The sequence below is a fragment of the Coptis chinensis genome, chromosome 9, assembly GCF_015680905.1.
Source record: "Coptis chinensis isolate HL-2020 chromosome 9, ASM1568090v1, whole genome shotgun sequence".
In the NCBI taxonomy this organism is placed as follows: domain Eukaryota; kingdom Viridiplantae; phylum Streptophyta; class Magnoliopsida; order Ranunculales; family Ranunculaceae; genus Coptis; species Coptis chinensis.
In genome coordinates this window covers 44,565,475-44,581,273 of record NC_141464.1, presented here as the reverse complement: position 1 = coordinate 44,581,273, position 15,799 = coordinate 44,565,475, and the positions used below count along the sequence as shown (strand labels likewise).

General features: G+C 34.7%; 1 protein-coding gene and 1 non-coding gene across 3 annotated transcripts; one reads left to right on the top strand and one right to left on the bottom strand.

Annotated features, from left to right (window-relative positions):
• Positions 1-4,241: 4,241 nt before the first annotated feature.
• On the top strand, positions 4,242-4,324 carry LOC147476204 (small nucleolar RNA snoR27). Its single transcript, XR_015210015.1, has one exon. It is a non-coding gene; the product is annotated as a small nucleolar RNA snoR27 (small nucleolar RNA).
• A 1,438-nt stretch (positions 4,325-5,762) lies between these two features.
• On the bottom strand, positions 5,763-8,542 carry LOC147476203 (acyl-UDP-N-acetylglucosamine O-acyltransferase). 2 transcript variants are annotated; one of them, XM_086581972.1, is made up of 4 exons: positions 7,054-8,542; positions 6,643-6,915; positions 6,396-6,515; positions 5,763-6,176 (listed from the first exon to the last, which is right to left on the bottom strand). In XM_086581972.1, exons 1-4 carry the CDS (start codon positions 8,152-8,154, stop codon positions 6,120-6,122), a joined length of 1,551 nt encoding a protein of 516 aa, XP_086438098.1. In that variant the 5' UTR covers positions 8,155-8,542; the 3' UTR covers positions 5,763-6,119. The 2 variants fall into 2 exon arrangements, with proteins under 2 accessions (XP_086438098.1, XP_086438099.1); XM_086581973.1 differs by lacking the exon at positions 6,643-6,915 and having other exon boundaries at positions 7,054-8,499.
• Between the last annotated feature and the right edge of the window lie 7,257 nt (positions 8,543-15,799).

Below are 15,799 nucleotides of genomic sequence, written 5' to 3'. Positions count from 1 at the left end.
ATGACAATTGCTCAGAAGTTTAGTTTCAAACAGAAGAAGAATGATAAGACAAGATATAAGTTGGTTTGTAAGGACCCTGAATGCAAGTGCTTTGTGAACTGCAGCAGAAAAGTTGATGGGCATACATTAAAGCTAAAATTATTTAATCCCACTCATACCTGTGAAGGTGATAAGAATAACAAAAATGTGTAAGCCAAAGCTCCTTGAGGTTGCAAATGAACTAGAAGACTTTGCTAGGGCTCATCCAACTTTTGCACCAGTAGACTTGCATAATGAGATCTATAATTAGTATGGTGTACTTATATCTTACTGGACTGTTTGGAGAAGTAGAATTCTGTTGCTAGAGAGAATCCATGGTAATTATGAAGAGAGCTACATGGTGGTGTCAGAATTGAATAATCAAATTTTGAAAAGGAATCTAGGAAGCATTGTCAAATGGTATAAGGATTCAGTAGATGAGTTTGTAGGTTTTTTTGTTGCATTCAAGCAATCATTGGATGGGTTTGTGAATGGGTGTAGGCCAATCATTGGACTTGATGGTTGTTTCCTTAAAGGCAAGTATGGAGGATGTTGTCTTAGTGCTATTGGACTTGATGTTATGAATGGTATTTTCCCTCTTGCTATCTTCATTTGTAGGGGTGAGGATAAATACACTTGGCATAAGATGTTGGAGTTGTTGAAATCTCACTTGAACAAGCATCTATCAGGGCAGCTGACATTCATATTTGATAGGCAGAATAGTCTCATTGAGGCAGTAAGCAATAACTTCCCATATGCTCACCACAGGTAAAATTAACTTGTTTATTTTGAATTACATTTGTAATTATACTTATTATCTTTTAACATGTCATACCCTATTTTTTACAGGTTTTGCTTTAAACATATGTACAAGAACTTTAAAAGTGTTTTTAAGGGTGATTACTTGGAGAGTCTATATTGGGGGGGGTAGCTAAAGCTTACAAGATAACTACACATGAAATATTTATGGAAACACTAGAGCAGGATGAGAAGGATGCCAAAATATGGTTAGAGAAGCAATCATGCTTGGATCCTAAAGATAAGAGACAAGCCTCTATTTCAGTTCGTGGATAAGTACACTCTCACTGTTATGACACTTATGCATGATAGAAGAGAACTAGGTTTGGAACTAATTGATGGTGATTTGGTACCAGCTGTGAAAGATGTAATTAAAAGGTTGGAAAAGAAGTACCATAAGTATAAGGTTTCAAAGGTTGGACCAAATCAATTCTTGTCAACCAATACAAAGAATGGTAAAAGGTTTATTGCGGACTTAAATCTTTTGACTTGTGAATGCATTGTGTGGCAGATGACAGGGATACCTTGTGTCCATGTTATATTTGTCATAAGGCCAAGAAGGCCTAGTAGGGAGACTTGGGCCAAGTGAGTTGTTACTTTGGGACTTAATTTATTGTGACTTATAAATTTTACTTTCCTGTCACTTATTGATCCCTATATTAATTTCTTATCTACATGTTTTTGTTATAAAAGCAACACATCTCTGCACTCATCTCCCACACAACAGACATATCTTTGAACTCATATCTTTTCTACACTTATTTCTTCTGTCAAATTAAATGAGGAGGGGTATCAAATATCCTAGACATATCTGGAGTTTAGTGCGAAAGGGATATAATAATTTTTCTAAAAAAGAAAGGGAGGTTGTCATGGCCTATTTTGATCAACATAATAATGCAAGTTTTGATGAATTTATAGAATGTTTGCAAGAATGGAGGTATCTGATAGGAAGGGGTGTTGGAGGTTCTTCAACTCAAGCTGGGGAGGAAAGTGATGATTTCATTATGGACTTAACTGGGGAGGTTTCTGACAATTCAACTGAAGCACAAACTGGGGAGGGAAGTAATAGTTCAACTCAAGCACAAACTAGAGAGGTAGTGCAAGCACTAATATGTGTAAGGCTTTGCAGATTTCTCTGAAGAATAAGACAAAGGATAACAAAAAGAATAATAATAATATATATAAGCAAACTTCTGTGTTTGTTATTGTTAAGGGTTTATGTTTATGTGTTTGTCTTTGTTTTTAATTTGTTTAGGGTATATGCTTTTGTGTTTGTCTTTGTTTAGGGTCTTTGTCTATCAATAAAAATGTATGTTTTATTATGTTTCAACTGACTTGTTTATAAATTTTTATATTTGTTTTGCTTTGCTTTGCTTACTATTATATATATTGGGTGGCTCTGCCAAAGAAATGAAGCAAGAGAACCATGGTTAGTAGCAAGGGCATCAACCTCAACACCAAGGGCATCAACTTCAACAGCAGCAAAACCATGCTCCTCAACAACAGAACAATGCTCAACAACAAGGTCTAAACAATGTGAATGATGCAGAGCAACACCAAGTGCCACAAGCTAGAAGAGGAGGAAGAGCAACAAGAGGAGCAATATGAGGACGCACACCAAGGGGAGGAAGGAACAACAGTGGGTTTCAATATTGGCTTGGAATTGGTGCTAATGATGGTGTTGATACACCAAGTACCCCAACAATTTCAGCAGTTACACCTTGCTTAAGTCAGTCTTTAACTTAGACCCAGTGAATACATTGGAGCTTTTTTTTTTTTTTGGTTATTTTGTGGATAGTAATGTTTTTTGGGGAGCCATTTTGGATGACAGTGCTATGGTTTAGGAGTGCTAGTTTGTAATGCCATTATGTAATGAGAGTGCTAATATAGTTGTTATGACAAGTGCTATGTAATGTAGTTCTACTTACCAAATTATTATTACCCTTATTATTTCTTCATACAATACTTGATAAACATAACACTAATCATACACATCTCGCACACCAATTTCTCTCATCTCACACTCTTCTCTCTATTCTCACCACTCTTCTTACAAATAGTTGAAAGATGGCAACCCTTGCATAAGTCACAACCTTCACTGTCTGGGAATTTTTCCTTGCTTACATACTTGGTTGTCTACTTTTTTGTCAAAGTATAACCAAGTCACAGCACTGCAACTTTCCCTAGAACACTCGAGGTACTTGGATTGTAAAGTACCTTCTGCCATATGACCTAGAACGACTCTCATAAATCCACAACACCAAGCATGAAGGTAGTGAATACCAAGATATTGACATCCTAAAGCATAGTGACCCTCTTCATAGCACAATTGGCAAACCTGCAATAGAATATACAAACACCACATAATTTAAATTAAGGGTTTAGTCCCACTATAATTACTTTTGTTTCAGACTTGGTCCTTCTAAATAATGTTTAATTAGGTTTTGGCCCTTCCACCATTACAGACAAAATCAAACTTAAATCAGCGATACCTTTGGCGTAGCAACAACTACAAGATGACCACTTCCACCTATTATACTCTTTCTTTATCTTCTTTCTTTCAATTTTCGATTTTGTATAGCCAGCAACAACACCAATATTTATAGGGTAAGTACCAATAGATTTGACCGTTGGGGTTTTGAACTACCAGTAGTACCAACGGATATATCACACTAACTGTTGATTTGAAGTGTGGAGATCTTGACACGTGTCTTGAATAAGGTCAACTCTTGACCAACATTTGACTCTTGACCCACGTGCCTCGCACACTCAAGGGTATGATGGGTATTACAAAAATACCAACAGCCTACAGACAGTCAACTTGGTCGATTGACCGGTCAAGACGATTTAGGAGGACTAAAAGCTAATAAACCGATTAGTGCAGACCAAACTCCAAATACCTATTATTTAGGAGGACCCAAACCTAAAAAACCCAACTTTTTTTATACTTCTCTGTTAGGAACAATATAAAGTGGATGTTTATAGGCTATACAATAGTTATAAAATCCTAATGGCACCTAGGTGGAGCCTATATAGAGGTGTAATTTTACACCCCATTGTAAATGCCCAAACAAGATTTTCAAGGAAGAATCCCATGAGCTAGTTATGGGCTCTAAGAAAAAAGCCTGTGATGTTTCGCTGGTGATTATAGAAAGAGATAAAAAAGGAAAAGAAACAACTGACATCTGGCAGGGAGACCCCACGTGTAATTTCTATATAAACAGAGAAGCAAAACCCTAAAGAATGAGGCATAGAGGCAATGAGCTCTATTGGTGCCGTTGCAAAGAGACTTTTCTCACCAAGTTTTCTGCTAATACAGTTTTTGATTCTCCCACTTTTCTTATTTTTTCTGTTCTGCAGTGTTGATTTTTTATTCTTTTAGTGTGTATGTATGTGAAAAACAACAGTTTTTTTTTTTTGTCACTACTGGATCGATGATGTGAATATATTACTGCGTTATCTTTCTGAAATTACTTTGAGGAAAGATTCATCTAAACTGAGGTCCACAACCATATTTTCATTTCATTTTAATTATATAGATTCGTTCATTTTCTTGATCTTATCAGAAAAAGGACGTCTCGATTTTCATAAGATATATAGCAAGTTTATATTTCATAAGATATATAACAAGTTTATATAGTCTTAGGTCATCTATAGGTGGTTCAGGTTCTTCGTTATTGATAGAATGGGTTCCCACTGGCCACTGCTAATAGATTAGTCGACCTGTGGCATTGTTTTGGCTAAATATATACGCCAAAGAATGCTAGCTTTCTTTCAGATTATCTGTATTGCTAAGTTATAGATAAACATTGATTGAATCATGGTAGTAATCTGACAATCTGTACAGTGTACACTAGAGCTGTTTGATGGTAGCCATAAGCTAACTTTGATGTAGTCCAATCCAATATGCTAACTGGATATTCCATGTTAAGATGGTTTTGGTTTCCTTTTTCGTTTGGTGTTGGTTAAACTGTGGTTTGTAGATACACAGCATAATTGGGTAGACAAAATTCAGATTTTGCTTCGTTCTCTGGTCCAATAATGTATGCTGGGAAATGTTCATCGTTTGTTGAATTCATAGATGATGTATCTGCAATAAATCCACTGTAGTTTGATTAACTGATTAAAAAAAACACCCAATCCATCCTATTGAAATTAGGGGTCGTCTGAAGAAAAGAGGGTTTCACGTCAAGTCTATCAACATTCAACATTTACTCGTGTTGTTAGGCTTGGCTCCATTGCAATTTTGGTATGTTATATACTTGTATCTCATCCTCTTCATTTGTGACTCCCATGGCGCAATGCACACATACGCCTCACCTCAGCATAGCATAAGACTAATAGTTTACACCTATCCCTTCTTCCGATCTCTGCTGAGAGGGCAGAAAGCAAAACAAACTCAGCTGAGAGCTTCTCTCTCTGGGCAGAGTGGTAACTCAATTGCTACCCTTAGGTATGTGACAGTATTACACGACTTCTGAATAAAATATGATCCGACGGATGCAGATTTCAGTAGCCTAAAAAGTAAACAAAGAACTTGATAAATAGAGGCTCTAAAATGGAATGATAGAAGCGTCACGTTTCCAACTATCGTTCTTAACCACTGACGACCCTGCCCAGTTGCACATGCATCACAAATAAAAAATAGTGGTCAACTGTACACCGTTCAAGCCTTGCTTATTAGCTTTATTAAACAATAAACTCGAAGTTGCAAATGAACAGAAAGTTCCCTCTACTATGCTAAACAATCCTCTCTACTGGCAATGGTCATGATAGGATAACTTGGCTCTATGGAACAGGAGCTTAGTTCCAGCTCCTAAGGTGTATTTCAGCAAAATCACAGATATTCTATGGCTTAGTTCCTCAACATAAACTTTTGTAACATAAAATAACTATCGTCAATGAAATTCAGAGTTAGAGCATCAATACTAGCTGAAAAGTTCACATCAATGTCAAGTCATTCAGCAGCTAATTCATTTAGAGATAAAACCTTAGCACCCTCTACAATGAACAATCATGGCTTCATTACATGGTACCATTTTGCACATTATATACAGAGGTCAGTCAAGTATTGATTGTAATCATAAACATAGAGACAGTCATAGTCGCAGACTATTCTACTATCTATAAGCCTACAGTTGCTACAAACGATTAAGGTCAGTCATCAATCCACATATATGTACTGATGTACAACAGTTTCGGAAGTCGTGCTGTAAGTACTCCACAAACCCATTTGTAACTAGGACCTACCGCGTGGAGGTGAATGAGAAAACATGTCCTCAGCAGTCAGCACCAACCTGCGATTAGTTCCATTCATTCGCCCGGTAGAAATGGAGCAGCTTAAGATGTGCGACTTTTTCCTGCCACATTAAAAGTCAAATGAAAATCTTTTTTTTTGTTGTTGCTCAGTAGCAATGTAAAACTTCATATTGATATCTTTTCCAACAAAACAAGAAAGACCTATTAAAAATCAAATGAAAATCTTTTTTGTTGTTGTTGCTCAGTACCAATGTAAAATTTCATATTGATATCTTTTCCAACAAAACAAGAAAGACCTACAATGCCCTCAGTAATCATACCTGAACTATTTCATTCGACTGGCAAGGAAAATGAAGACCAGTTGAGCAATTTTGCAAAGTTTCAGGAGCTTTCATCCACGCCCTTTTTGCATCTTTTGATTTTATCTTACAATTGAACATCTGAAACAAAAAAAATGTAAAACTCATATAACTTAAAAAATCACAAGCAGATACCAGACACAACCAAGGAAAACTTCTACAAAAAATTCATTAAGTAAATTATACACTATTGCAAAAGATTTAGAACCTCAGAAAGAAGGTATGATGGCTTCTCTAGCTGATCTTCTTGAATGTTTATACCGGTACCCTGGCATTCTGGACAAAATACAGATGAAATTTGTTTTGGTGTAGCTCTCCTCTCATTATCCCTTTTCTTTGCAATCGTCCTTGCAGTGCTGGCACGAGTCTTCCTCCTAGGTCGATGAGGTGCTTCTTGAATAGCTAAACTATTTTTCCAATTTTCAAACTCGCAGAGAAGTATCCAATGTACAAGGCAGGAAGTATGAAATACATGAAATGCCTAGTATATGATAAGAAAAGGTACAGAATTATTGTACAATACAAATTCCAAAACTAAATAACTGAACACAGACACATCATTCGATAAGGTAAAGTAACATCTTAAATAGTCAACAAGGAAAAAATTCTGGAATATTACCCCTGTCGCATTTCTACTGCTACAAGCAAGCCGTCCAGTCTCCATATTCAATAGACATGCAACATCCTTCCCTGGAAGGAGTTTAATTTGGCAAATATCACACATTCTTTCAGCTGCCAGACGCTGCTGCTGCCTCATCTCTCGTCTAATGCGTCTCCTTGAAGACTTTGATCGCTGAAGCTGATGTGCTGACACCAATTCCAAAGTCGGACCATCTGAAGGCGCATGAGCTGACACCAATTCCAAAATGGGACTATCTGAAGGCTGATAATATTCCACTGATGACCCACCTTGTTCACACAAAGATTGACTGATATCATCAGGATCTGACAACAATCTTCTCCTTCTCTTGTTTCCGTCCTCAATACACTCAATTCCTGAGCATGTACTAGAAGCACACAATCTGCTAAGATCACTCCAAACTGGCTTCCGGCCCAGATTGTAATTATAGGAGAAAGTAACAATACCAAACTCATGCCTCGGTAACATGGGTAAGTCTTCGTCGCTAAAACTCCTCTTTCCCAACCAGGAACACCATATTCGACTAATCTCCTCTGTACTCTCATTAATCTCATGAATCCTTGCCCCAATTTCTCCAAACCCAATAAACTTCGCTTCTAAACAAGTCATCTGAACGTTACGCAGAACACCCGGAATCACTAAACTCCTATTCCCACAATCACCATTCCCATTACAACCAACAATATCCTTGGAAATTCTACCACAATCATAAACAGTAAGAGCACTCTCATTCCTATCAGTGTCAGACATCAACAACCTATCATTCCTATATACTTCATCAGCAGAATCATGAAAGAAGTATACCCCATCATTAAATGGCCACGGATTCTCACCTAAAAGAGTAACTTCAGCCACTGCCAATCTCTCCCTATGTAGATGTCCTCTCAAATGATCAAACAACACCGTCTCACTATAACAAGGAGCATGACAAAGTACACAGAAAAACACAAATCTCTTCCCATCTCTTCTCAATTCCACATATATATGCCCTTCTTTTCTCACTTTCCTTAAAGTTAATCTTGCCCACTGTTCTCTCAAACTCGACACACTAATATTCCCAAAACACCTTCTTCCCCCCATTAGATCCTTCTTACACGTATCCCGAGAAACTCAAATTTACCAACTAAAAAACAGTGAAACCCTAAAACTTACTTAACAAACGGTAGGCGGTAAAGAAACGCGTATAATACTATTAAACTTAATACTTTTACTAATAAAGAAGGCTCGAATTCTCCGTTGTTTACCTGTGATTTGTTCAACAACAGTTGAGAAAACAAGGAGGGAGCGGGAATCTGCCATCAGCATCTCCATTAATCGGTTAAAAAAAAAAAATCGATATTTCCGAAATAAGTTGGAATTTTGCAGAAATAACAGAGAAAAAAGTTAGACGACGAAGGAAAGGAGGGAGACAAATTTTGGTGCAATGAAGTAAACCGATATTTATGGATGTGTTTTTAAAAGGAAAGATAAAAGGGGTGTGATTGTCGTGTTGCGTGTGAAGTAGTAATTGTTGTTGGTGAAGGAATGATGGGGTGGATACGTAGTTGGGTTTTGGATTATAGGTTGTATTGAGATTTATGTGATAGAGTGATGGAGATGTATTGAGGGGTGGAGATTTTAGTGGTTATGGAAGTGAGATGGATTGGAGGTGTTGGGGAGTTTTAGATGCTGAGAAGATTCTATATCTGATACGGTATGGTATGATTGGATAAGGACAAAGGGATTTGGTAAAGTTGTACGGATTATTATTATTAGGGAGTTTGGGCCTAAAGCCCACAGTTCCAGTTTAATTATGGATAAAAGACACCTGATTTTTTATTTATGTGTAAAGCCCATCCGGTTGACTTTTGAGTTAGATTACCACTTTGCCCTTTAAGACAAAACAAATAACGCCAAATATGAAACCCGACTTAACTTTCTCATGTGAATTTTGTCTTGAAATTTTGTGAAATTTCAATCGGTAATTTTGTCCTTAAAATTTCCTATTGATTTCTCTCCCGAAATTTCTCCAAAACACTTCAACATGGATGTCTATTAATATTATAACAATATTATTATTATTAATGTTACATTGTCAACTATCTTGATATGGATGTTGCACTATCTATTACTATCAATATGGATTTTGCGTGGATGTTGCATTGTCTGTTTAACAACTACCAACATGAATATTATCAACTCTACAACAACATGGATTTGCAGACTGTCTATTTGCAACATTCAACTCTCATCGCGATATAGATGTTGCATCTATCTATTAATGTTGCATTGTCTTGTGTTGCATTATCAACTCTACAACAACATGGATATTGCCTTTCTATTGCAACAACCATTATCAACTCTCAACTGCGATATAGATGTTGCACTATTAACTTGGATGTTGCCTTGCGACTATTACTACTCATGAATATTGCATTGTCAACTCTATTGGATATTGCATTATAATCAACTCTCAACTGCGATATAGATGTTGCAATTAACTCTTCTACAACAACATGGATGTTGCACGACTATTACTCTTTGCAAAGAATCACCATCGGCAACTCCCTACTTGCAAACATAAATGTTGCACTTGCGGCAACTCTACTACAACATGAATGTTGCACTATCAACTCTAATGCAACGTGAATGTTGCAAATTACTATTGCAATAACCACTATGAACTCCCAACTGCAACATGGATGTTGCATATGGATGTTGCATTGTCTATTACTACTCTTTGTGAAACTCACACTATATACAAGTCATTTTATTATACTCACACTAATGGACATACTTAGTAGAAAGTTTGTCGCAGATATGGATTAAAAGCGGTGTGAGAATCGATTCTTGATACATTCTACAAATGACAATTTGTGCATGAGGAAGGTACTTGTAACAAAGCTGGTATTAGAAAAGCAAATTATCTAATATATATATTAACAATTAACGTTTTAGACATAGCTTTAACTAAAAGGTTTAAGCAACAAAGTCGGGCAAGCTAACAATTATGGATATCCAAGGAACATTGTATAATTCATCTACTCATGCATACTCTATATAACTCATTGATATATAAGTACTTCATGCATATCGATTATAAATTAATTATATGGTCTACTTTGTAATGTGCACCATCCGAAAGTGGATGACTAATATTGCACACCTAAAAAGCATCTTCCTTTACTAAACTTTCCAAAACACAAAAGTAATACTTCCACACCTAACTCAAATTCAAGCTGCAGCATTCATTTGATTTGGCCGCGAATTGATTCAGACTTGAGTATTCTAACATTTACATCTTTAAAGTGATCAATCTCAAACAAATTCAAATGCAAAGCTCAATTGAATGCAAAACACCTAAATGTCAATTTGATAAAATACAAAGTAAATTGGACAAAACTTCCACCCTCGTAATTTTTGACACACACACAAGAAACACAAGAGAGTGAGTGGTGGAGAAAGCATTATCGATTGATGAATTAATTTGGGAAAGAGAGGAAGATGTTGATGTTGGTTATTATGAGAAGGATTTTGTTCTCGAAATGGAATGACCGAGAACCTTTCCATGATCGATCGGACAATGGTCTCCGTCTACTTCTTCATCGTCTTCTCTGTCTTCTATTTTCTTCGGATCTATTGAAACTACTAACTCCGCGATAGAATAGAAGAAAGGTTAAAACAGACATTAAAAAACTAAAGAAGATGAGGTAGTTGGGTCAATGCCCTTATCCTACAACTTAATGTATCGGACCCTTTTAAATCATAACTAAAATAACGGGTGGGCTTTAGCAAAATTGCCAAAGTCAATGTCTTTTAAGCTAATTAATTCTGGATTCAGGGTTTTAAACCTAGTTTTATGTTATTATTATTATTATTATTATATTTTAGATTTATTTGTATTTTGTAAAATTAGTTGGTAGTACACAATTCAATTATAATCTAATGTAATTTGGTGTGATAAAATTATATTGCTAGAAAGGAAAAGATGCGTATAAGATCTATCTAAATAAGTCTTTCGTGTTAATTACTTTATTCTTTTTTCACACGGAATAAAACAGATAAACATAGTCTTCAGCCTTAAATAAAAACAATATAATGACACAGTTGACTATATCATTATATATAGCAACAATAATCATTATCGTCGAAACAACATTTCATAAGTTGTTGGTTGAACAGGGGAGCAAAAACAACAACCAAAACAATGAGCATGACTCTTATGGTATTTTTAATGTTTTCCATTGTCTTTGTTTTAATATGGATTATTCCGCTTATAGGTGTTTTAATTGCAGTGAGCTTCTCAAAAAGGTCTTCAATGGCATGTATTTGTGTGACACGGTTCACTCTTAAAATCGCATATTCTTCACATTATATATATAATCATATCATTTTGGGACATTTTAGAATTTATTTTTAGATTCATAATAACCACATTTATTTTTATTGTTTTCGTTACTGAAACTTGTGTTAGAACTAAGTGGTAACTGCAACGTTCTAATAATATTGCAAATCAATTAACAAAAAAACAGTAGTACTTAAAACTTAATTTTGTATTCAATTAAAGTTTCTAACGTTATTTTAGGAATTAAAATAAGGAATTTATACCGTTATTTTAAATGTATTAATTAAAACTTTCCAAAATCCAGTCAAGATTTCCAACGATATTTAAGGAAAATGCTAATTAATTACCAAATTGGCTCTGCCCTTATAACATTTTAACTGAATGTATTGTTCACAATGTATACAAATGTACATAAATATCTAATTTATATAGGCAGGCTACCTTAACAACTTAAATTTATAGTCTATCTTAACAGCCTCTCTCAACCATCCAGATATCTTGAAATCAACAAACATAATACATTCTAAATGGCAAGGCAAATGGATGGCGATAGAGAGATAATTTGCACATTTTTTTCTCAAATTGAACCCAAAATCACTCAATTCCTTTCTCCCATTCTCTCCACAAACCAAACATTTTTCCACATCTCCTCCTCCACATCTTCCTCTATCTCCCTCCTCACGAACTCAACTGAATAACTAAAACGATGAACATTCTCCGTCTCCCTCTCTTTCTCCCCCTACTAAAAAACTTAGTTTATGCTTTTTGCACATATCCATCTTGGCTTTTATATATAATACATTCACTTTGTTTTCCCTCTTCAGCAAAACCGATGAAAGTTATCAAAGGAGATTTCTACCCGTGCTACTCCCTTTCAAAGATGAAGGTCCAAGACCATATTTTATTTATTTATTTATTTTTATTTTTAAGTGGGAAATTTTATTAATAATGATAACAAGTTTTACAAATAATTAAGATAAGCGTAGAACAAGTTGTGCCACATGGCATTTCTAAATGACAAATCATATCTTTCTAAATACAAATTCATTAGAACTAGCTGTCTGATAATCACTTTTGAGCTGATTTATATCAAGTACCTTGCTCTCAAATCATTGTTCAAGTAGCTCGAGCAAGGTTTCGTCCCATGCCTAACATTGAAGCACTTGTTCACAACTTCACTCAACTAATCACAAGAAACCTTTTATGAGCGAAGGATTTTGTTGGAAGTTTTTACACTACACTTTACTTATTTTAATTATAAGTTACAAAAGTTACTAATAACAAATTTATTCTAAAATGACTAAAGAAGATAGAAGAGAGAGAGAAGTGTAGATGATTGATTTACCATGTGATTCAAACTACTATTAATGAAAGACATATTTCAATTGTTAGTTTTCATATTCACTTTGATTCATAGATAAATCAAAGTGAATAATTAAACTTTGATCCCTAGTAGAATTTCTAAATCTCTAAAGAGATTCTACTAGCATGAGAGATTAAATTAGCACCCTATCTCTAGAGCACTTCTTCAACCTCTAGTTTGTTTTCCACTTCTAATTATTTTGTAATTGAAGTAAAAATCAAACTTGTTAAATTTTAAGCAATTGAATTACATCTTCATTAGTAGAGTTATCCTCACATGGGTTTATCTAACCCTCCACAAGGGATGAGTTAGCTCATGATGATAACTACAACTAATGAAAATGAAGAAAAAGAAGAAGAAGAAGAAATTTCTTATTTCCTAAACTATGGAATTATTTTCCTAAAAGAGAGAGAAGAAGAGAGTGAAGGGTTATAAGACCACAAATCACAAGTAAATTGGCAAGTTTATTTAGAGTACCACCCCTTCTATTTATAGTTTCAAAGGAGTGAAATGGGTGGCTAAGATTACATCTTACATTTTCAATCCAAATGTTACAAATTAATCTACTTTTATAATGGAATTTATTTAATCTAAGTGGAGAAAGTGGGTGAATAGTAATTCCTATTACAAGATAAATAATTAGGAGTGGTTTGTGCATGTATTAAGTGGAAAAAGTGGGTGATTACATAAGCTTCCACTTAATGACATCATGATGAATAATAATTGGATTTTTACTTTGTCTTGGTTCGGACCTGTTTTAATTTAATGTCTAGTAAAATTTGATAGAACCCATATACCATTGTATATAGCTTGTCACACTGATCGTTTTGACAGGTCATCACCCAAAACGGTTCGAGTCAAAAGATATGATTTTTACTCAAGTTTCGTTGACTTTTCTGCAAGATTTGACTAGGGTTGACCTGGAATTGACTATTTTAACCAGGCTTCATGGGCTTGATTATGATCTTTTTCAGCTTCCAATGGGCTTTTTTTGGACTTGATAAAAAGGCTTTGTTTCCAATTAGCATATTCACCTTGTTTCCATGCCAAAATGCGTTTTGTTGAAATTTCATCGTTTACGTGTCGAAACCTCAGAAAAGCATGAAAATACAATTAATTTGCATTTATTACACACATAAGAAAAATGGACGTTTTGTACCATGAACTTTCTTTGGTTTTATCAATTTGGGCCGAGAACTTTTTTTTGAGCAAATTGGGCTATGACCTTTCTTTTTTGTATCAGTTTGGGCCACCGGTGTATTTTCGTTAGAAAATTTGCTTATGTGTACAAACGGCTGCCTATGTGTACAAACGTCTACTTATGTGTGCTAACAGAAGATGGCGTGTTGGTATTGAAATGGACAACTAACAAAATCTGATGTTGCTTATCTCAAAGTCTATTGATCGGTCGTAACTTCACAGTAAAATACCAACTCCCAAATGAAGATCTTGATTCACTAATCTCGGTAACAATTGATGAAGATCTTGATAACATGATTAAAGAATACTATTGTAATTCTTCCCCTTCTTCAATTAGACCATATAGACTTTGTTTATTCCTTTTCCCAACAAAACCAGATTCCATTTCTTCAATTGGTTTACTTTTAGATGATTCTAAGTCTAAGAGTTGGTTTGTTGAAGCATTAAATGGAAGTAGTGTGTTACCCAGAGGCTATTCAGTTGATGGAGCTACTGTTGACTGCTTATTGGATCTAGATGATGTCGATAATATACCTTTCATACTTCATAAGAGCCTAAAATTGTAGTTTTAATCTCTTAACAATATAGCTATTAGACCAATTATGTGATTAATAATATAGGTATATCACTAATTATGTGCTTTAAAGTATTTCAGGCTTCAGAATTGAATAAATGTAAATTTGTTACTAATTAGGCGCTAAAAGGAGCTAAAGTGATTGCTATGAAAGTTCTATGAAGAAAGCCCAAGTTTCATGGAGAAAAAGCCCTTAAAAAGCCCAAGTCAAGCTGTTAAGTGAAAGTCAAACCGGATTAGAAAGATGAAGAAAAATCAACAGAACTTCAAAAGGCCATATCTTTGGGCTCAGACGTCATATTTGGGCCCATTTTATATCAAAATGACCGGCTTAGAAAGCTCTTTCCAATGGTCTAGACCTTGACTCGATCAGAACAGTATAAGTTAGTGAAACCTTGTGCTACAGTAACATGACCAGAATTGGAAGTCTTGGATTCAACAAATTAGGTTTTGGGCTTGATTTTTCATTGAAAACATGGCTCCTCAGCCCATGCACGAATTTGGGGATCTAGCTCTTCTATATCAAGAGACAAAAGCTTAGCTCTGAAGCTATTTAGATCTAAACCTAGTTCTAGTTGATAAAAATTTAGTTTTGTAATATAGAATTAGTTTTAATTCATTAAATTAGTTTTTATAGATTAATCTAGTTAGTTGTCAATTTTATTAGTTGTTAGAGCAAGTTTTGAATCTTAGAATCAAATACTTAGTTTATATTTCAATCTTTAATTTCGAATTCAATCTTGCATTCATAGATTTAGTTGTTTTAACTTGATAATTAGTATTCATAATCTTAGTTCTAAATTAGTTTAAATTTCAATTGTAATCCATTTTTGAATCTTAGATTATTGTTAATTTAGATTAAGAAAGTTTAATTAGTTATTCAATAATGACTTGTTTTTACTGTTCTTGGTTTAGAAATGATAGTATGATCCATTAGAGGGGTTTGAAGAAGCCTTGATGAAGCTTGATTGTTGTTAGCGTAGAATAGTTCGTAATATTCCATTCCATTCTAGAAAACAATTAGTTCACCATGGGAATGAGTTTTATTGTTTCACATGCTAGTTGTTAGTTGGTAGAGATTACCATGAACAATTAGGGATTAGGAATCCCCAATTGCTATCTTGAAAAGCATTGCAATTGGATTACGACAATTCCTCGCTAGTTGATTAAGTCGAATTAAGGTGGAATCAAATCCCCATAATTCCTTATCATATTATCAATTTGGTATTTCCGTATTTTAATTATCGTATCTTGTTAGTATAAT